Source organism: Muntiacus reevesi, chromosome 19, assembly GCF_963930625.1.
Source record: "Muntiacus reevesi chromosome 19, mMunRee1.1, whole genome shotgun sequence".
Taxonomy (NCBI): domain Eukaryota; kingdom Metazoa; phylum Chordata; class Mammalia; order Artiodactyla; family Cervidae; genus Muntiacus; species Muntiacus reevesi.
The window spans coordinates 39636346-39658840 of NC_089267.1; the positions used below are offsets into that span (position 1 = coordinate 39636346).

General features: G+C 44.9%; 1 protein-coding gene and 1 pseudogene across 1 annotated transcript in view; both read right to left on the bottom strand.

Annotated features, from left to right (window-relative positions):
- Nucleotides 1-19216, bottom strand: part of NR2E1 (nuclear receptor subfamily 2 group E member 1) — a 70524-nt gene extending 51308 nt beyond the window's left edge. The window contains exons 1-3 of the mRNA XM_065911405.1: nucleotides 19133-19216; nucleotides 17943-18256; nucleotides 15044-15072 (exon numbers count right to left, since the gene is read on the bottom strand). Coding sequence (XP_065767477.1) covers nucleotides 15044-15072; nucleotides 17943-18256; nucleotides 19133-19216 — 427 coding nt within the window. The remainder of the gene's footprint in view (nucleotides 1-15043; nucleotides 15073-17942; nucleotides 18257-19132) is intronic.
- Nucleotides 5737-6423, bottom strand: LOC136150935 (protein Mis18-beta pseudogene; annotated as a pseudogene).
- Nucleotides 19217-22495: the final 3279 nt, after the last annotated feature.

Consider the following 22495-nt stretch of genomic DNA (forward strand, 5'->3'; position numbering starts at 1 on the left):
TAACAGTTTGTTGAATTTTAATTTCGGACAATTAAATCACAGAATGTATTATTCTGTTTTCATTAAGAAACGTTTAAAGATTTCAAAGAGAGAGTGACTGAGTACCTTCCATTTTAGGGGTCTTTTAATCTAGGCAGACTTTGAGAAATCTAAAATAAGCTATTTAGTATATGGAAATGACTGGTACGTTTCATGACTGGGCTACCCTTGAATTGTACAGAGCTATGCACAGAGCAGATTAGAAAATGGCAACCTTTCTCTTTTTGACATTTTAAAAATTATGTTTCAATTTTTTTAATAGGCAATATATTCACAGTACCAATTCAAAAGATACAAACGTTATATAGCATTCTCCCTCCCACAGCTGTTCCTCAGCCACTCAGGTCTCTTCTCCCAAGATAACTGCTACTAGAAGAAAATGTTTATGAATATTTAAACCTTGCCTTTCCCTACAAATAGCATAATTTACACCACTGTTCTGCTGCATTCTGTTGTTGCTGTTTGTTTTTTACCCAACAGGCTGTTTTGAAGACCATTCCAAATTGGCATATAATGAGCATACTCATCTATTTTTTATAGCTGCATAATATTCCACTCAATGGATATACTGTATTTCTTTACCAGTCCCCTATTAGTGGACATTTAGATAGCTTTTAACATATTATGAATAGTGCTGCAAAGAGTAACTTCTACATACGTCATTTTGTACTTAACGCTAGTATATTTCTAGGGAAGCTTCCAAAAGAGACATTACTACCTCTAAGAAGGTATGTTTTTGTAATATTTCAAATAAAGCCAAATTTCTCTCTATTCCAGAGAGGTTACAGCAATTTAAATTCCCACAGCAATGCATGAGAGCACTGTTTTCTCCACAAGTGGCAGCTTTCCAGAAAAGAGATTTCTTAAAGTAACCCCCTGCACCTTCAATCTGGGTGTGGGGGCAGGACAGGATCTTGTTCTCACTTTTAATACAGAAAAAAATGTTATGGTATTACAGGAACTAAAAAAAGAATATAACAATGAAATGAGTAAAAATTTGAGGATGCATAGGAGAATGAATGGAAAGGCATGATTAAAATATTGACAGTATTTAAAATCTTTATACTTTTCTACAGTTAACTCTGGTTCTGTCTGTAATCAGAAAAAACAATAGTAAAGTCACACTACTGTTGTCCTTGGATTAGGAATCTCATTCCCTTTAGGCAAAGCCCTCCTTTAAAGGAGCCTTCATTTCAGTTCCACTTTAGTCTGAGCACCTGCTCTTCCCTCAGTGTCTCCTCTGCTGGGCCAGAGATGCCAAGCAACTGGGGCAGAAACCACAACACATCTACATAGTCTGAAAAAGTTACCAAGATGAAAATTCCAACAAGAACCCCTCTTATATTTTTAAAATGTTTTATCAATTTCAATGATCATGGTGGAGTTTCACTTGCTTTCTGGCTTTTCTACCATGGTGGTTTCTGTTTTTCACCAAGATCATTAAAACATTCTGAACTTCCAAAGACAATACTATCCAAAAAAAAAAAAGACCTGCTTACTTGCTAACAGTCTTTGGGTCCCCCTGGCACACCCAGTCCATACCCAGCCTGGGCAAAGGCAGTAAATTAGAAGCATTTCTTCCAGGAGGTGACTCAGATATCCCAGCCTGGCCCAATGCTGCACTCACTCTGCCTACAGACTGAGAGCTGTTGCAGTTGCAATATTCTCTCTAAACTCCTGCTCCTTTGTTGACTTGTAGAGGCTTACATTCCAAAAAAGGTAATTTGAAAGTGCTGCTGAATTTAGATGCATTTTGCTAATTTGTTTTTATTATGCATAGAAATATTGGTATAAAAGGTGTTTCAATTATTTTCTAAGGGAGGGACCTATGTATTCTCTGCAGCCACAAAGCTTTTAAATGGAGTTATTTTTCTCAGCCTATAATCGTTCTCCCTTTTAAGTACCCCAGCAGAAAAAGTAAGTTTACTGCTCCTCACACAATGGGCCTCTTCACTTTTTAGGTTTGGGAGACCTGGGTGACCTACGAAAGTTAATTAGAAGGTTAACAAAGACGAAGACAGAGTCGAATCCATCGCCTCTCCTTCAGCCAAAGATGTCATCCATTAATTAGGGAAATCGTTAAGGTGGCCTTTATAGAATCCATAGAAAGTCTGCTGTTGGCGGTCGACAGTTTTGATCAGATTTTCCTCTCCCCAATAATGCTATCCTTAATAGTACGAAAAGCAGAGGTCTGGGGTGGGGGAGGGGGATAGAGGAGGGGGTGGGAAGGATGTGTTTCAGCAACAGTACAGTTAACCAGCCACTGATTGTGACGGCTTTGATTCTCAGGCTGCCCCGCATTCTTGTTCCATGATGTAATCCTTATTGAACCTGGAAGGCGAGGGAGCGCGAGGGAGGCGGGAGAAGCTTCTGCTCCCGCCTCGAAGCCACAGGAGGCCCTGGGAGTTAGGAGCTCTCCCCCGGGGTGGGCCGCGCTACTAGACGCTCTCCGGCAGCACGGCGGCTCCGGCAGCCCAGAGCACTAGGGCAGCTCGGGCTGCGCGCGGCTGTCCGGGTCTGGTGGGCGCCGGGACCCTTGGTTGCTCTGAGGAGGAAGATTTCTCCCTTTCTTTCTTTCTTTTTTTTAGATTTCTCCCTTTCTATTGATTCTCTGCAAACAAAACACCAGCTCAACTAAGGAAAAACTTTTGAGTCTCTTTGCCATCTTGAAAACCACAAGGGAAATAGAAAAGTCTGCGTATTTGGTGGTGGTTGCATAGTCAGGACCTCTCTGCCAATCCCGTTTCTTGTCTCCTCTTGTGCTTATCTGAACCCAGAATTTGTAATTTAGACAGTAGAGCCTTCAGGACTTCTGTTTTGGTATTATGTATTTAAGGTGGTGTTAATTCTGAATATGAAATGCCTTTATTTTTTTTAATATAGAACTTTTTTCTCTACATCATTTAAACTATTTTTAAGTGTACAATTCAGTGGCATTAAGTACATTCACTTTATTGTGTACCTATCACCACCATCCATCTTCCTCAACTGTCTACACAGTAATGATTATTTTTTAAACTACATTACAGGGTTGGTTCCATGGTTTTCCAAGTTATCAGTAAGCTCTTAAGGAATCAGCATCTTTTTGTCTTGGGAGTTTTTGCATAATCCTTCAATGGCAAAAGTTTGAACAATACAATGTGGCCCTTGTTTATCATGCAAAACATTTCTATGTTCCTCTGTATCTCGCTGGACTGATATTGAGCAAATACTGTACAAAACCTAGACCGTACATCACCATTTTGGCTTGCCTTACTTACACCACCCCAGAGTGGGTAAGGGTTGCTCAGAGAAGTGTCACTCTCAGTTCTTAGCATCACCATGGAAAGGACCAAAACTACTATTCTACACATACAAAGTTACTCACACCGAGGCCCTTGTCTTTTTCAGCCAAGGAGAGTTCCTTTCCTCTGTCATCCTCCCAGCTCCTTCCCACACAGGAGGCCAAACTTCATGGCTCAGACCAGGGCCTGGAACAGCTGCCACCAAGGTCCTGTGAGCAGCCCCTTTAGTTATCCCTCCCTTCCTGGCTGAAGGCACAGGGCTGGGGAAGAAGAGGGAGGGCGAGTGTCCCCAGCTTTACATAGGATATAGTAGTAACTGTCAAACAGCTAAATGATTAAAAGTGCGTGGAATAAAAACACATAAATTATGAAATACAAGCTTTACACGCCTTAGCTCTCTCTGTGTGCTCAATTGCTTCAGTCGTGCCCCCCGCTTTTCAACCCTATGGACTTTTGCCCACCAGGCTCCTCTGTCCATGGGATTCTCCAGGCAAGAATACTGGAGTGGGTTGCCATTCCTTCCTCCAGGGGATCTTCTCAATCCAGGGATCAAATTCCTATCTCCTGTATCTCCTGAACTGGCAGGAGGATTCTTATCACTGAGCCACTGGGGAAGCCCATGTCATAGCTCTATATGTTATCAACACAAAAATTTAAAATAAAAACCCCCAACACTGAAGCTGCTGTGTAGCACAGACAGCTCAGCTTGGTACTCTGTGATGACCTAGGGGTGGGATGGGGATGGGGTGGGAGAGAGGCTCAAGAGGGAGGGGATGTGTGTATACTTACAGGTGATCACATTGTTGTACAAGAGAAACTAACACAACATTGTAAAGCAATTACCTTCTCCATCCAAAGGATCTCTATTCCCACCCTCCAAAACTTTGTACCTTTGATTTCAGTTTTACTGTAGTTTGTACTAAGCATCGGATTTTTTTGTACCTTTGATTTCAGTTTTACTGTAGTTTGTACTAAGCATCGGAGAAGGCAATGGCACCCCACTCCAGTACTCTTGCCTGGAAAATCCCATGGAGGAGGAGCCTAGTAGGCTTCGGTCCACGGGGTCGCTAAGAGTCGGACATGACTGAGCGACTTCACTTTCACTTCTCACTTTCACACATCGGAGAAAGAAATGGCAACCCACTCTAGTGTTCTTGCCTGGAGAATCCCATGGACGGGGGAGCCTGGTGGGCTGCTGTCTATAGGGTCACACAGAGTCGGAAGTGACTTAGCAGCAGCAGCAGCAGCAGCAGCAGTACTTAGCATGTTGTTAAACTGCTTCATATTTCTTTGCTGTTATGGTTAGCAATGTATAAAGGACCTCAACTAATTGAATTAACAGTCTCTTAGTGGCTAGTTGGTGGTGGCTGAGCCACACACATAAAGTGCTCCCATGTGATTTCTCGCTTCAAAGATTGCTGAAGCATTTTATCTGGTCACCTTAACTGCATTTTAAGAGTCATCAGAGGACCTTTTTAAATTTCTAAGATGCACCTCAGACCAATTACGTAAGGATTTCTGAGGGTGGGACTATAGAATGGTATGTTTTTAAAGCTCCCCAGGGGATTCCAATGTGCACTTATGTATCTAAGGTGATTTATGAGGTTGAGAACTGTGATGTTTAATTTTATGTATCAACTTGAATGAGCCAAACAATGCCCAGATATTTGGTCAGACATTATTCTGGATGTATCTGTGGGGGTGTTTTGGACTGAAGTAAACATTTAAATCAGTAGCTGAGTAAAGCAGACTGGCCTTCCTAATGTGAGTGGGGCTTATCCATCAGTTGAGGACTTGAATAGAACAAAAAGAGGAGTAAGAGGGAACACCTCCTATTTGACAGCCTTTGAGCTGGGATATCAGTTTTTTCCTGCCTTTGGACTTGAAACGAAACATCGGTTCTTCTTGGATCTTGAGACCACCAGTCCCTGGACTGGAGCTACAGCTGATTTTTTCTTCTTTTTTATAGTTTTATTTATTTATTGGCTGTGCTGGGTCTTCACTGCTGTGCAGGCTTTTCTCTAGTTGTGGTAAGCAGGGGCTACTCTCTCAGTTGTAGTGCGTGGGCTTCTCATTGCAGTGGCTTCTCTTGTTGCACGGCATGGGCTGTTTTGTGCGTGAGCTTTAGGAGTTGTGGCATGTGGATTCAGTAGTTGCGGCTTCTGGACTCTAGAGCGCAGGCTCAGTAGTTGTGGTCACAGGCTTAGTTGCTCCAAAACATGTAGGATCTTCCTGGACCAGCGATCGAACCCACATCTCCTGCATTGGCAGGCAGACTCTTTACCACTGAGCCACCAGGGAAGCCCCTCCCATCCGTTCTTGAAGTTGATCTTTCTTGAGAAGTGATCAAATAGCACCTACTGTTGAAGACAGCAATAAGGTCAGACCCTGATACTCCAGCTTTGATTCTGGATCAGTCTGTTGGCTTGAACTGATCAAGAGTCACTTCCTTCAGATTCTTCAAGAGCAAATTTAAATGAGTATGCATTAACATCATCTTCTCTTTCAGATCTGCAACCATTTCTGGTAGAGCTGTGTTGTGAATATCCATCTCGAGTGCATCTACTATGGCTTTTGCTTTTAAGAGGGAGCACACCATTTTGTCACTGGAAAGGCAGAAGTGACCTCTCAAGGCAGTCAGGGCAGCATGGGTAGAATACAGATGGAAACCAATGGAAATCTCACAAGAACTACAGAGTAAAAGGTTTTAAGTGTTGCCTTTGAGGGAACTTTCAAGGCCAACAAGAAAGGGAGCCTCCTAAACTACATTATTGTGACTCTGGAGAAGCTCCTGGCCCCAAGGGCTCTCAACAGGTCCCAGGGGAGGTGCAGAGTCAGTGAGCACGGCATGGTACTGTGCATACTGGAACATGGAGCACCTCTCTGGTTGCAACCACCACAGCAGTCGTGGGCTGGATGGCATCTCCTCCAGCCCCAGCCCTGCAGGGCTGAGCAGAGAAGACCCTTTCACCACTTGCATGTCCCACTCCATGGAAGTTGTAAAAGAAGGTTCATCAATCACCTTCTTATCCCCATCACAAAAGTCACCCCACAGCTGCTTTGCAAAGTGGGAGCAACGCCTCTGCAGCTGAGCTGCCATCTTCCTGCTTACACTTGGTTCTTGAACAATGCCACTGTTGGGGTGCCGACCCTCAACTCAGTAAAAAAAAAAAACCAAAGCACAACTTTACAGTTAGTCCTTCATCTGCAAAGCTGCATCTACAGAATCAGCCAACCTTGGATGGTGTAGTAAGTATTTGGTGAAAAAATTTGTATATAAATGGACTTGTAAAGTTCAAACTGATGTTGTTCAAGGGTTAACTGTACATCATTGGCTCTCCTAGTTCTCAGGTCTTTGAACTTGGACTGCAACTAAACCATTAACTCTTGTGGGTCCAGGTTGCTGACTGCAGATTCTGGGACTTGTCAACCTCCATAACTGTGTGAGACAATTCCTTACAACAAATCTATTTCTATATAGATATTCACCCTATTGGTTCTGATTCTCCAGAGAACCCTGGCAAGTATACATTTTGGTACCATGAAGTGGGATGCTGCTGTAACAAATACCTAAAAATGTGGAAGCTGCTTTGGAACTGGAAAATAGGTGGAGGCTGGAGGAGCTTTCAGGTGCATGCTAATAAAAAGTCTATATTGCCATTAAGGCACTAGTGGTAGAAACATGGATGTTAAAGGTGATTCTGGTGAGAGCTCAGAAAGAAAAAAAGAGAGCTAGAGAGAAAACCTGCATCTTCTTAGAAAATACTTAGCAGAATGTTTGTAGAAATGTGGATGTTAAAGACTATTCTCATGAAATTTCAAGTAGAAGTGAGAAATAAGTTATTGGAAACTGGAGGAAAGGTGCTCTTTATTATATAGTGGATAAGAACTTGGCTGAACTGTGCTCTAGTATGATGTGAAAGATTAAACTTGCCAGCAATGAAACTGGGTATTTAGCAAAGGTGATTTCTAAAGCAAAGTATTAAAGATGTAGCTTTAGTCATCCTTACTGTTTTTAATAAAAATACAAGAGGAAAGAGATGAGTTGAAAAAAGAATCTTTAATCAAAAAGGAACTGGAACTTAAAGACTGGAAAATTCTCAAACTATCCATCGCAAAAAAAATGAGGTAGATGTTCTGAAGAGAACTCTAAGGGTGTGGGTGGCTGAACAACCTTTTAATAAGGAGATTAAGATGAATGTGAACCATAGATCCAATCAGTCATCTCAGCAGATGCCAGAAATAGAGATTATACCACCAGAAATGCTGCCAGCTTCAAGAAAATGGGATACAATGAAGGAAGGTTGCTAACATGGGTTATCCTTCAAGAAAAGAGAATGATATGAAGGTGATTCAGAGGGCTGCCTAACATAGGCCCAGGGGGCAAGGCTGTTTCCTTTCTGGTTTCAGAACTTGGGGCCCTTGAAGCAAGCCATGGTGGGGGCTCTCAGCAGAGAGCTGGAGGAGTAGGGCTGCCCACAGAGCCTTGAGGTGACACTGCCGCCTCAGTGGCCTCAGTGGCCCCCGAGGGCAATGCATCAAACCAAAGAGGATTACTCCCAAGCCTTTAAGATCTAATGGAGTTTCTCTTGCTAGGTTTTAGACTTGCCTGGGACCTGTCACCCTTTCCTTTTTTGTCTCTTCCTTTTGGATCAAGAATGTCTATACTATACCTGCCTCCCCACTGTATTTTGAACATATAATTTGTCTGGTTAGGAAAGGAACTTTTCTTTAGGATGAGTCTCACCCATTTCTGATTTAAATGCTATTTAGATTAGACTCTGGACTTTAGAGTTGATGCCAGAATAAATTAAAAACTTAGGGGTTGTTAGGATGGAGTACCTGTATTTGCATGTGAGAAGGACATGAATTTTGGGGGGCCCAGGGGTCAGAATATTATGGACTGAATATGCCCCCTCAATTCATATGCTTAAGTCCTAACCCCCCAGTGTGACTATATTTGGAGACAGGGCTTAACTGGGGGGTGATATGGGTTTAATGAGGCCATAAAAGTGGGGCCTTAAATCAATCGGGCTGGCATCCTTATAAGGAGAGGAAGACACTAGAGCCCTCTCTTCCTCACGTGAGGACGCACATCTGTAAGCTAGGAAGAGAGCTCTCACCAGAAACCAGATTGACCAGTACTTTGATCTTGGGCTTCCCAGCTTCCAAAGCTATAAGAAAATAAATTTCTGTTGTTTGAGTTACACAATCTATAGTATTTGGTTATGGTAGCCTGAGTAGACAAATATAAGAACCATCTAAAGGAGATATCAATCACTGCCCCACACATATCTCTTTCTAAAATAATCTATCCTCACCTGCCCCATGGGGTACATGCTCCTGTGTCCTCAGTTTATTGGTCAGGGTGAGCACCTGACCCAGAAGACTCTATCCATGGGCCCCTGAAACATTTCAGGCATAAACCCCACAGATCAGAGTTTCATTTATGCTCAGATCTTCTTTTGCATTGTTAATTCTCTAGGCATAACTCAAGTTAGGGTAAGTTACTTGGTCAGATCTTAGCACCTACCTGAAAAGCGCATTGTAACAGTGATTTTGAAACGTGAGGCACTTTCCAATAAGGACAGGCTTAGAAGGACAGCAGTCAGGATCCTCCAGAAGCAAAGGCCAGAGTGTGAGTGTGGGGCACCTACAGAGGAGTGCCTAAGAAGTAGGTGGGGGGGGGGGGAGACTGAGGGTACGAGGCACTGAAGTTTCCCCTGGGATGATTCTTCATCACTCACCTCCAATTTGTCTTGAGGGTGGCCTTTGTCACAATTGTCCTAATCAAAGCAAATTTGACTGAAAGGGTTAAAGACCCATTCAAACTTACTTATGTATTGGGGGAGGGGTCGTTATTCAAAGGATACAGTGGAAGTCTAGCAGGACTTCTTGGGAAACTACAGTTATTTCTTCCTCTTTCCCCCATCCTGCTCCTTACCACCAGGCCCTGTGGCTTCTCGTGTTAGTTCACCTGGCCAGGTCTACCCACCTTCTCTTACACAGGCTCTCTCAGCCACCTCAAGGTGGAATGGGCCTGGGTGGGGTTGTCAATCATAAAACATCCACTGAGGAAATTCACGCTGAAAATTTCTGTTCAGATTGTTAGAAATGTCCAAAGATACCTTCTTTTGTCTATTTTAAGTCCTAAATAATTAGATTTAAGTTTGGATAATAGGGATACTGAGTGAAGTATTATGACTCATTTTCTGATAAAAATTTTGTGTTAACCACAAAATTCTTTTATTAAAAAAAAACTCTATTGTAAAGTGTTTCTAAAATGTTTACTTTCCTCTCTTTTTAAGATAGTGACAATATTTGCTCCCTTTTGGTGATACGTGAATCATAAGTTTTTAGCAATTCCCATGGAAGAGATCTCAGGGAAAAGTAGAAACAGTACTGAGTTTAGAGAGTCAGAGCACCACATTCATCCCAGCTGTATCATCCAAGGAACCTCAGGTATGTCACTGAGCCTCTCTGAACCCTGCTTTCCTCCAATGAGAAAGAGGAAATGACAGTAGGAATACTTTTCTTTTCATCTGAAGGTAATCACTTTAAATTTATATGTGAAGTTAACTTAAAAGTTGAAAGCTTCAGTTTTTATCTCTGGTATATAGGATTTGCACTATAAATGTTTGTTGAATGACTTTTATAGTGTGAATGATCTCTATATATAAGGATAGGAAACTGGGCAGAATTTGTGCATATTCTAGATCATATTAGTGGGGTTTTTTTTTTTTTTTTTGGATACCAAATTCCTCATAGGAACTAGTTCTGTTGACTTTTTTTTTTCCCCCACAAAGTGAAAGTAAGAAAGTAGGAAAACAAATATATAAGTTGAGTGCTCATTCACTGAGTATATGTTTAACTAAGTTGCTACTGTACAAGAAAGTCATTAATAGTGTATTCATTTTTTTTAAGTTTATTCAACAAATACTCAGCAAGGATATTGGGAACATGTTGTTGAATAGACATGATCCTTGTCCTCATGGAGCTGACAGTCTCATACTTGAAACACTCACACATCAAAAAGGCACTAAGGATGTATGCTCCATCTCCCCTGGTCTATTTTCTGAGTTCCTGCAAATGTTTGTTTTGACCAGGGCCTAGAATGAGTTGCGGGAAGCAGGACAAACACTAAAGTCCAGCAACTGAGAAGAGGGCTTGGGCCTGAATATAAATCCCACACAATAATTTTTAGATCACGGTTCTTGGCTGAGGTGGGGGAGAAGATTTTTTTCACCAAAGCTGGAACATTGACTATATATAACAGTATCCAAATGTCATGTCTTGGCTCTACTCCAATATACTAACACTATTCCAATAGCTACTCCAATAGCTAACACTATTTGAGAGTCTATCCAGGGTCAGGCACTGTACTGAACACTTCCCATGTTTTGTCTTTAATCTTCACACCAGCCTTGCAAGATAGATATTTTCATCACCCTCAGTTTGCTTATGAGGAGACTGCAGCTATAGAGGACATGGCCAAGGTCACAATAGATGGTTATAACAGAATTAAACCTGATCTGTCCTACTTGAGTACATACCTTCTTCCTGCCAGACCATGTAGGGCCTTTACTATTTTCTGAACAGAACAGTGGGCATCCCAGGTAGCACTAGTGGTAAAGAACCTACCTGCCAATGCAGGATGCATAAGAGACATGGGTTCAATCCCTGGGTAGGGAAGATATCCTGGAGGAGGGCATGGCAACCCACTCCAGTATTCTTGCTTAGAGAATCCCATGGACAGAACACCTGGTGGGCTACAGTCCCTAGGGTCGCAAAGTGTCGGACATAACAGAAGCAACTTAGCACGCATGCAAACAGAACAGTAAGAAAGCTGTGTTTCTATCCCTTGTCACAAAATACATGTCTTTCAGTATAATACATGATAATAACAACAGCTAATATTAACTGAGCAATTACTATGTGCTAGATACTATCCTAATCTATTTATATGTATGAATTTATTCAATCCTCAAAAAGCTATGAAGCAGTTACTCTTTTTTTTTTAATTTTATCTATTATTTTATAGATGAGGAATTGAAACACAGAAAGATGAAGCAATTTGTCCACGATAACTCAGCTGATATATGGCACAGACAGAGTCAGACCCAAGTTGCCTGGGGCCAGAGATTAAAATCTGTCATTTCATTCAAATGAAATATATTATTTTCAATGTCCATTACAGTTTCATTAATTGGTGAAACAAAGATCACTAGCATGTGAGGTACCCTTCTTCCTTACCTCCCACCCCCATGAGCAGAAGATCCAATTCCATTCATAGTCTGATGGAACATTTTCCTCTGTAATTGTTCAGTGTGAAACTTACACAACTGAATGTAACATCTCTGAATTTCATCTGCTGTGGAATGGCACATGATAAAAAATGCACCACATATTCTATGTCTTTGCTTTCTCACTAATTTAGTCTCTTTTCTCAAATGCACAACATTTCCCATAGACATGAGAGTTCTCTCAAAAAGTTAACAGCACTCTCTGAGGAACTGGAAAAACCCAAGAACATTTTCTTTAGCAGCTCAGGCAAGTGACTGAAAAGTCAAAAATTAATAATATCAGATTTTATAACTTCCCTCTGACTGACTGACTATTTGGGTAAATTGGGCAGTGGCATAACTGACCGGGCAGCAACCTCAGTGGCTCAGCTAGGAGCGAGGCATAGGCAGAAGGCAGCAGAAAAGTGTTGGGGCATCAGACCGGTAGATTCTAACCTCAGTCTACTAAGAACAATCTCCCTCTTTCTGTATCACAGAGACACACATGAGAGATTTCTGAAGCAGGCTGATGCCCTCAGATATAAACCTAGTTTGTGGCTATGAACCATTAAGGATGCTTGATAACTACTAATTAAGTGAATTAGAAACACAATATATAATTACTGATGTTCTACTTTCCCCCCTGTCTTTGCTGCACCACAGGAAAAAGTTTCCACAGCAATTGGTTTGTATAAGCAAAGACCAAAATTAAATTAAGAGGTCACATGCCAGTAGCAAAGACAAAATCAGGGAAACATTTTCTAATCAGAAACTGCAAAGAAGTTTGGGCCTTTATATAATAGAGAAATTAGGCTTGGATAGTGGTATTCTTTCAACCAACTTTTCACAAATATTTCCTGGAATAGGCTCAAGGACTGAATCCTCATTTAGCCTATTCTTTTTTCAGATATAATTGAATTCACTTGTTTTGGTTTCTGCATCCCCACCTTCCACCCAGGGGTAAGGGCAATGCTGCTCTGCTTTCATGTAGCACAGGCGCTGTCATAAACCATGTTTGAATATCTCTTCTTCAGGCATTAGAGGCTCTAGGTCTTTTCTTCCAAAGCTCCTGTCTTCTCACACCCCAGGCAAATTCCTCTATACCCTCCGTTCCCCCAGTGATGCTCAGCAACTCGCCCCCCTCCACTACCTTGCACTCCCCAGCCCCAAAAGTTATCTTATGAAAATTAACAACTCCATCAGCTGTGGAGGAGATCATCTGAAAAATATCCTCTGAGAGGTTTCTGGTGCAGGAAAATACAAAGAAGTGTCTAGAATCTTTGACTGAAATCACTGACCGTTGAGAGAGGTGACACTAAGCTGAAGAAACATGCATTCCTTGGGGCAGAGGGATGTATCAACATCAGTAGGAGGAGGTAAGATAGCTCTTGTTGCTGTCTGAGGTCCATGGGAGAGGATTTAGCAACACACACATCAGTTGGAGTGAAAAGTCTCTAAAGACATATTCATTCCCACAGCAGGCCTCTGGTTTGGCATCTACTTAGCTCCTCAGACTCACCAGCCATCTCCATGGGGAGGGGGAGGACGTGACTAGTCAAACGATTCCAACCACCCCCCTGGATGCCTCCGCAAGCTCCTGGAGTTCTCCCTGGCAGGGTGGCTGGCTGACTTGGCTTCAGAGTTTTATGAATATGAGCTTTTACTTCTGCTTCTTGAGATTTTTTTTTTTTAATGTTCAGATGAAGGCACAATAGGGAAAGGTAAGCCTATGTCTCTCTCCTCTCTGTTCTTAAATGGTAGTAAAGAGGTAGCTTTTTTAAAGAAATTTCATTTGGATATAGAAACTTAAACAAAAAAAATTCCCTTTCCGCTTTGACGATTCTTTTCCACTATGTTTGTCAGAGGCTAAAATTCATGTGCTTTTGGAACATGAACACACAGACACACAACCATGCTCACCCCAGCACACCACAGTCTCTGCTGTTTTACTCATATTTCATCCCTGAGGACATGCAGGCCTCCAGGACAAGAGCCACAGTCACTGGGCAGTAGAGCCTGGTGAGCAGCCAGGGGGCTGGTGGGCTCCATCTGCCTTTGCCATGAGTGGTTCTTTGGCCTGGTTTAGCAGGGTTGAGAGTCTGTGTGATTTCTGCATGGTGTCCCAGCGTCTAGTTGTCCTGTCTCCAAGTGCAGCCTTCTACGTGCAACAAGGGAATTCGGGCTTCTCTGAAACAGGCTTCTGAGAGCAAGAGCAGAGGGAGCCAAATGTGAAGGGTGTCACAGTGGTGACACGCCCTGGGGGAAAATGTGGGACCAGCTGGGCTCTGAGCCAACAGCAAGAGAAGGGAAGGCTGCTGTGAGTCAGAGTAGTTCTTCCAGGATCCTTACTGCTCCTGGAACATCTTTTGTCATTTTAAAGTGGTGCCTTCACCACTGGTCTTGCCTTGACCCAGGAGAGTGCACTAATTTTCATTCATTAACTTTTCAATGAAGTTATCATACAAATGGTACTTAGTCCTCATAATCCATGAATAAAGTAGCATTGTCCCCATTTTAGTAATGAAGAAACCAAGGCTTCAGAGTGGTTTAAGCCACACATTCCCCAAGTTAAGGCTGTTAGTACTGGGAAAGATAAGAGGTCTCTATCTTTGTTCTTATTCTTGGTTCTTTCCCTTATATACTTTTAGTCAATAAAGTGTATACTTTATTCCTAATATAGAACATGTTCAACTAGGTTCTGTTAAGAATTCAAAGACATCGTCACTTGGTTCCTGTGACTTGGTTCCACACCACCCTGGCATTTACAACCTGGTTAGCTAGAAGTAAGAGATAGGAAGGGCTGGGTGATGTGCATTTAATAAGTTACTGGTTCACTTATGTACTAAGGAAATGGTTTTTGAGCCTTAAATACCAGACATTGGGACAGCAGTAGAAGGACACAAAGATGGAAAGGGCCCAGTCTCTGTTCTCAAGAAATTCAGTCTAGACAAGGGACTTTCACTGCTCAAAGCTGTTCAGTGGCTTCCCATTGCTTCCAAAGTAAAATCCCAAATCCTTAATGTGACCCACAAGCTAGGAGATCTGACCTTTGCCCTTCTTTCCACTTACACAGGGCTTCATTAAGTTCCTCAGTCAGGTTAAACCTCCTTCCTTCCTTGAGGGTCTCTGCACATGAGAGGGCTTCACAGATGTATCTTTTGAGCAGGGTTTTGAAGAATAGATAGGAGATTTCCAGGTAGAAACTGATGGGATGTTTTCCAGCTAGAGGAGTTTGGGGAGTGGACTTAGTGGATAAGAGTAGCTGGTGAAAGTTTCATAGAAAAGGCAAAATGTTCTTTGTATGTAACTGATATTTAATAACTATCTGTTGAAGAGAATTGGTTTGAGAAGGCTAGGGATGGGCAGAGTGTGGTAGGATGGGAGAGCAGGAGAGTGAGAGCAAGACCAAATAAGCAAAGTTTCAGGAGCTGGGAGTACCTGAGCATGATGCAAGGCAAAGGAACCATCTAAGAGGCAGGTTGGGAAGGCAGGGCAGCAAGGTGTGGGAGTGTGCTTGATGGGGTGGGAAATCTGAACTCCAGTCACAGCTCAGCTACTTGCTTTGTGACCTCGGACAAGTCATTTCTCTTGGCCACAGAACTTGTGATGAAGATGGAATGAGTAGGTGATTTCTCAACATCTCCTTTCCAGGTGAAACGTGCTCTTTACTTCAGATAGTGACACAGAGTTGCGGAAGCCAGATAAGATCCAACACACTGGAAAAGAGAAGGAAATCTTAGGAGGACAGAGAGAGCCCAGGCAGAGTGCTGGCGTTAGAGACCTTTATATCAGGCAAGGCTGAGGAGAAGGACTGGAGGCTGGAAGGGAAGCCAGGGTTGAGTGACCTGCCAGGGGAAGTTGCAGCCTGTGACTCACTGATGTCCCACCAGGACCAGATCAATGAAATCAACGGAATTTTCTATAGCAACCTGACTATTCCTAATTCTTACCCTGATCCAATGTCTAATGTCACGGGACCAAGCTCACCATCAGGGGAGAAGGTTGCTGTGGCCAGTAAAACTGATGTCCAGTTCAAAGAGTAGGGAGGAGGGGAAAGAACTAAAGTTTTCCAGACAGTCCAAATGAAAGGACAAGTCCCTCACCCAGGTTTTTTTCTCTAGTGACCCCGATTTTGCGCCATAGATGTCGCTTGTTTTTCTCTTTTCTTCTTTGGTACTTTTGGGGAGGGGGAGCAAGGCAAGGGAGAGGAGAAGAGACTTTTTTCACTGGAGTCCTCAGAATTACAGTTCACAAACTATTCAGTAAACTGACCGGCCTCAACCTCCCCTTCAACGGCCTAATCTAAGGGGTGGATCTATGTGTTTTGTTGCTTGTCAGAAACAATTGCTGCGCGGCCCATTACATTTACAGCACGTCGCCCTTTAATTGGTGTAACACGCTGAGGCCTGAAAGGAGGAGAGGCCCACAAAAGCGCCTGTGAATGAGCCTTGACTCACACAAAAACACTCTGCAGAAGTTCAGAGCTGGCCACTAACAAGGAGGTAGGGAGTTAGTTTGAAAAGGGGGTGAAGTTCAGAAATGTGTCACCTTGAGGAGCCTCCCATCAAAGCAATGGTCGCATTGACAAGCTGCAAAGAAAAAAAGTTAAACCTTCAGGGCTATGGACTTGCCTGCTGCATTTATTCTTTTTAAACTTGAGAAGGGGGGTGAGTGGGAGAGGGGAGAGTCTTTTTCTTCTCTTCCCCACCCTTATCTCTCTACTCCCCTTATTTACTTCAGAGAACCTTAGAGAAGTCGATGTGAAAAAACATACCTCTTACACCCCTGCTAAGATACACTATTTTTTTTTTAAATGTATAAAAAAGTCAGAATGAATGTGAGCAGCCTTAAGTTGCTGCTGCTGATTTCAACCTCTGTGGGAACAGTGTTTGCTCTCTGCATTCCCCCGCCCCCCACTTTTTAAGGCAACTCTCCCAGTCCTGGGGTCTGGAGCCCCTCCGCCTGGGCCTGCCTGCCTGCAGGTCTGGAGACTGTACACCAGGATTCCGTGAGGGTGAGGGCATGCATTCCGGTTCCTCAGTGGCAGAGGGGAGTGGTGTGAGCCATATCAAAGTATATGGAAGCATCATTCGCACTGGTGCGAGTCCAGCTGATCAGGGTACTGCAGTCGGAGGTTCTGCCCCCTCCTTGGAGAAGGAGGGGACCCAGTTTTCCCTCCTTCTGTCTGCTTAACACCTAGGTAAGATCCTACCCAGACCGAGCCACGCTTTGGTTCCAGTTTGTAAAATAACATGTCCCAAAAAGAAGAACTAGCATTCATACGTCTGAGGTGGAGGTTGGGGACGAGGTCGCACCTTCTGTTCCTCTGCCCACCACGGTCACCTGCTCCTCTGGTGCACCTGCCTCATTCTAGATGCCTGGAATTTACTCAGTGGTGGTAGTGGGATCTGTCTCTCTTGGCACTTCCCCTGCACCCTGCCCCGCATCTTCCTCCGGGGATCCCCGCCACAAAAGTGCTACCAAGGTGGAAGACCCTTCGTCCAGTTACTGGGTGAGCACGCTCGAGAACCCCAGAGGCACCCTCCTCCGCTTTTGTCCGCCTTTGTCTGGCGACTGGACTCCCACCCTAGCACTGCTCCTGTGAACCGGCTGCCCGGGGGAGGGGGGGGCGCTTTTCAATGCAGCGCCACAGCTCCCTCCAGATTTGTAATCCGCCAAAAAGCCGCTGATTGCTGCAATCGTTACTTTTCATTAAAAAAACTTAGAAGCAATTTGGGAGAACCCTTCTCAATGAATACATTTACCCCCGAACGGTCTTTATTCTCCGCCTCCACTTGATGAGTTTCTCTGGCACGAATCCGTTCTTACAGGCACAGAATGGGCAATCCCTTGATCCCCGTCAATTGTCATCCCGAGTCGGGGCCACTTTGACCGCCAATAGTGGGGAAGTCAGAGCTAATCCTCAGAAGGAATCACGGGAAAAGAAAAGCAACAATAACCAAGTCAAGCGTAAAAAATGAAAGAGAAATCTCTATTATCACTCACTACATTTCCCAGCTATGTACTGAAAAAATCAGCTCGCTTGTCATTCGAGTCAGACACCCACACAAGAATATGGGGTCGTGGTGGGTTGGTAGACTCACACGACGTAAGGAGCGATATTTGAGAGCCAAAGGCCTCTCTTCTGCCTCTGCCAAATCCCTCTCACATCCGCCATAACCATTAAATACAGACTGACTTTATTCTGTATGGGGAGGCCCAGGGGTGGGGGGTGAGGGAGCCCCCAGCTGTGCATGGATACAAAAAGGTCCCAAGAGAGAGGAATGGGGGGTGGGGCGGAGTGACGGTGCTAGAGGAACGCGCTCCTCTGGGGCACCTCCTGCTTGGGCGGTTGGGCCTCTCCTGCCTAGGTCCAGCCGCCTTCTGGAACACCCCCTCAACCCTCTCTCCACAGCCCCTGCAGCTCCGTGGTTGCGCAGACTTGGAGGCCGGGTCCTGGCGCAGCTGCATGACGCGCGCGCTGCGCTGGGGCCAGGGTCGCGGGCTCCGCGCAGCCTCCAGTCTTCCACAGGAGCCGGGACCCACAGCGCCGTGGGCTGGGGGTGGGGAGTGAGAGTCCCAGGAATCGCTGGGGCAGACACAGAAAGACCTGTGAGAGTGTGCATACACAGCCACTTTCCACGCTGACACCTACAATTATATGACATAAGCCTTGATTCCTTTATGCCGCAGCCAAGTGAGGGGCAAAGTAAAGCGGGGATGCAGGGCAGGATTCCTGGCGCTACTGCAGCGTCTGGGGAGGGGTGGCCCTGCAGGCTCCCTTCGCTGTCTCCCTCCCTCCCTCCCAAGGGCTGGGGCTGCTCCCTTACTCAGGGATGTGGAGTTGATGGCCAGCACAGGGTTTGGAGGACCTGAATCCCAAAAGAAAGGGCCAGAACACACAGTCCAGCAACCTCTCTGAGTCCACTTCTCTCATGATGTTACAAAGCCAGTCTAAAGTGCCTTTTGGCTACTTTCATTTTCCCTTGCCAGGTCCTCCTGGGGACCAGGTCCTCAGGGGACCTCCCATGATCAAGTGGTGAGGCTGGTTCTCCTGGTTGCTCAGGGCAATGAGGAAGGGCCACATGTGGGATGAAGGCTTTTTCATCATCTCCTTCCTCAGGCCTTAGAGGTGCAGCCTGCAGCAGCTCCTGTTCCTCCCAGCCACCCACTTCACCCTCAACCCCCTCACCCCATCCCACACCCTGGTCCCCAACATCTAGGCACCCACCCTGTGAAGCCTGTTGTAGTTATCTCTCTGAGGAACCTCTCCAGATTGTCAGTCCCCACAGCACACCACATGCACATCACACACTACATGTGTACACATGACACGCTGCATACCATTAACACATACATTATCACACGTGTGTACACACACGCAGAAAGTAACATCCAGGGAGCAACAAGCTTCGGACACAATCATATTTACACAAGACCTGCACTCGGCCACATATATAGTCACACAGACATGCACACATTCCTGCATACACAGGCACACATGGATCATGCACACTCTTGAAATACCCTTGGGCATCCAGATACTGGCTCCATCAGAAATGCCAGGTCAGGCAGGGGGGACAAGAGGGAGTCATCCAGGTGGGGGGTCATGGTCTTTGGCTCTGAGACCCAGGCCCCCTTCAGGATGCTCGCCAGGGCAGATACCCCAATCTTCTCATTGGGCCTGTGTGGCGCTCACACCCTTCACCCGGCATGGGCTGCACCAGAGCTGGGACAGCCCCAGGTGGCCACACCAATCAGGCCAGAGTCCAAGGTGAGCACTGGACAGCGAGACTCACTTCAGCACGGCACCAGACACATGCCCATGAGCCTCCTTAAGGGAGTGGCTGAGCTAGCCTCCATTGTGGTCATGCAGCCAGAGAGTAGAAAGGACACTGAAGGAGGCTGTCCAACCTGACTGACTTGCACCCACCCAGGTGAGGCATCCCACTGAGGGAGGATGGCATAGGAGGTGGTGGCAGGTAGTGATAATCACCATCTATAAAGCCAGTGACAGTGAGATGGTTCTGCCCAGCCCCAGATTTACATAAACGTGGAATCCCCGCTTCCACCGAGATCTGGAAAGGGTGCATGCAGAGAGGGCGACCGACATTCTGCAATCCTAATTAGTGATTTTTGTCCCCTTGTTACTGGGCTCAGCATCTCATGCAAATGAACTCTTCATTTCAGCCACATTACCCCAGTTCCAGAATTAACTGACTCTTATCTTTAATGATATGCCACTGAAGTTCTCCGAGCCGGCTAGCTTTTTATCTTGATTACTCTAATCAATAAGAAATGATAGAGTAGAATTATAAACTCTATTGGCTTTTAAATGTTGCCGACAAGCCCTCTAGATGCCATTCCAGTTCATTGTTATTTATTAAAATGATCCTCAGCCTAACAGCGGATGCAAATAGAGAAGAGAACAAGAATTAGCCTTGGGAAGAGTCCCAGACATTTCTCACAACTTCACCTCCTACTCCCCAGGGAAGAGTCTTTGCTGTTTAGGCTTGAGAAGATGGAAGCATATTTTAAAAATTTTTTTAAAGAAAATTGCTCTTTTGGAGGTACAACAGAAAACAAGAAACACCAAATTCCCTACCTCATCCAGACAGATAGTTTTAAAGGTAGAAGCTTTGAAAATGGCACTTTGAAATACAGAAACTCATGCTCTACAAACGAATCAAATCTTTTATCTCTGTTTCTCCCCACCTTGCTGACTCCTCCCCCCGCAGACTTTTGCATACTAACATCTACAGACTTATCTTTAAGTATGTATGATTTCAAACAGGACTCAAGAAAGGCAATTTCCTCCACTTTTTCTCTTGGGAGAAAAACAGGTCTTGGATCTTCCTGTCTGCAGACAATAATATCTTTAACTCCAGCTAGATGGTAGGTGGTGGCTGGCCAAGGTGTCAAAAGCACCTCTAATGGGAAGTTTTAAGGTTCCTATATGTACAGCATCAGGTGGATTGAGATGTTTCTCCCACTTTAGGCAGCCCATTGCCCATACCCCTCTTAAGTCCAGGACACCACAACTCTCCCAGTCACACCTCCCTCACAGGCCGAATTTGTGCAACACTCTTTCCCAAGAAGACAAAAAGAGAGTGTAGGGCATTTATTCTCTCCCTCCACTCCTTGAGAGTGAAAAAAAGAAAGTTTATGTTATATGCTACAAACATCCCTCTTCACCCTCGACCAGTGATTAACCCTCCTCTTACTCCCAATCTTGGCTCTAAGTTTGGTCCCGAATGGGGTGTCCTAGGAGGGTCAGGGGCTGCTGAAAACACCACCTGTCATCACTTATCAGATCATGTACTAATTTACTGGCTTTCATTTAAACCCCCACCCCCTAAACCCATTAAGAACCTATTCTGCACTAGGCACTTTGTCAGGAGCAAGATTCAGGTTCTGAGGCACAGGGAACCTTTCCCTAGTTGGCTTGACCCTCTGCCCCCTCTTTGCTTTGGATGGGTTCTAAGAACGGTGACATCCAAAGCTCCACAAACGCTAAAGCGGTAGGCACACACATTAATTCACACACGCCACAAACTCGGCCTGCCCCTGCCCAACAACCCTACGGGGCGCACCACCCCTATCTCTACGCGTTTACGCACAGTCCTACTCGCCCGCCGCAGGCAGACTGGTCCCCAAGCAGCCGTCCGGCCCCTCCAGCCGCGTAGCTGCGAAATCTGTCCTCTCCCTCTAACCCCATTCCCCGCACACAGCCCCGGGCGCTCCGCCGCGCCCGTGCCGGGCCAGACGGGGAAACTGCGCGCTCAGTCATCTGGCAATCACAGACGCTCCGAGGAGGGGCGGCGCGCGGGAAACGAAAGCGGCTGGAACACAAACTCAAGTCCCCTAAGGCCGCGGTCGATCCGTGCAAGAAGTTGGAAATCCGCGGGTAGGCTAAGCGTTTTTGTTTTTTTTTTTCTTTTTTTAAATGACACGTGGGGGAAGGGCTGAATGTATCAAAATCATGTAAAATTTCTGTTCTTAGCAACATCCTTGTTATTAGGAATGATGACTAAACCGCCAGGATTATTCTGGACTGTAAGTTATCAAGAGCCCACTAATTTCACATTAAAGCCCATTGACTGCAACGGCGTGATTGAAGGGTTTTTAACAATTAACATAATCAGAAAATGAGCTGAGATAATTTTTATTCAACTCATTACTTTTTAATCATGTATTTCTTTTAATTAATATCTTCTCCGTGAACATAACACAAAGCGGAGCCCCAGTGCTGGCCCAAACCAGCCTGTGGGACTGAATTTGACACAGCCAAACATTGCACCAGCCGCATTCATTGTATCTCTATTGTGGTATTCGCAAAATAGAAAAATCTTGTCCAAAAGTCACCATGTTGTTTTGCAACACAATATAAAGGGGGGAGGGGCTGAAGTTGCACAAGCCATACGATTTTTAAAATTCTACTTGACTTTTATATTTGGGTGCCTTTCTTGGTTTGCAGCCAGACAGAAAGATACAAATGAGAAGGAACAAACAGGAGGAAGAACAAGAAGAGGAAAAGGCTTTTGGATGAATGTCCCATAGTGGGTTTTGGGTGCTCCTGGGTGCCACCAGGGCCAGCTGGAGGAACCTTAGAAGGCACAGTACTTGACATCAGCATGCCTGCTCGGCCTCACCTCGTCTCAGCTGGGCACCTGGGCCTGGCCCAGGCTGTCGGGGCTGAGGTGTTCAGCTTCAGTTCCCCCACCCTAATAAACCTCCTTGGGCTCAGACCCAATGGAATTAAATCCCTCTGCTCCCTAGCCCCAATGGCAAGTGGGCTGAACCAGTAGGCCCTTTCTTTTCAGTTAGGATATTGGACTGCTCAAGTATTTGCATTGTAGTCTTGGTGTCTTGACCCCAATGGCCCCCAAC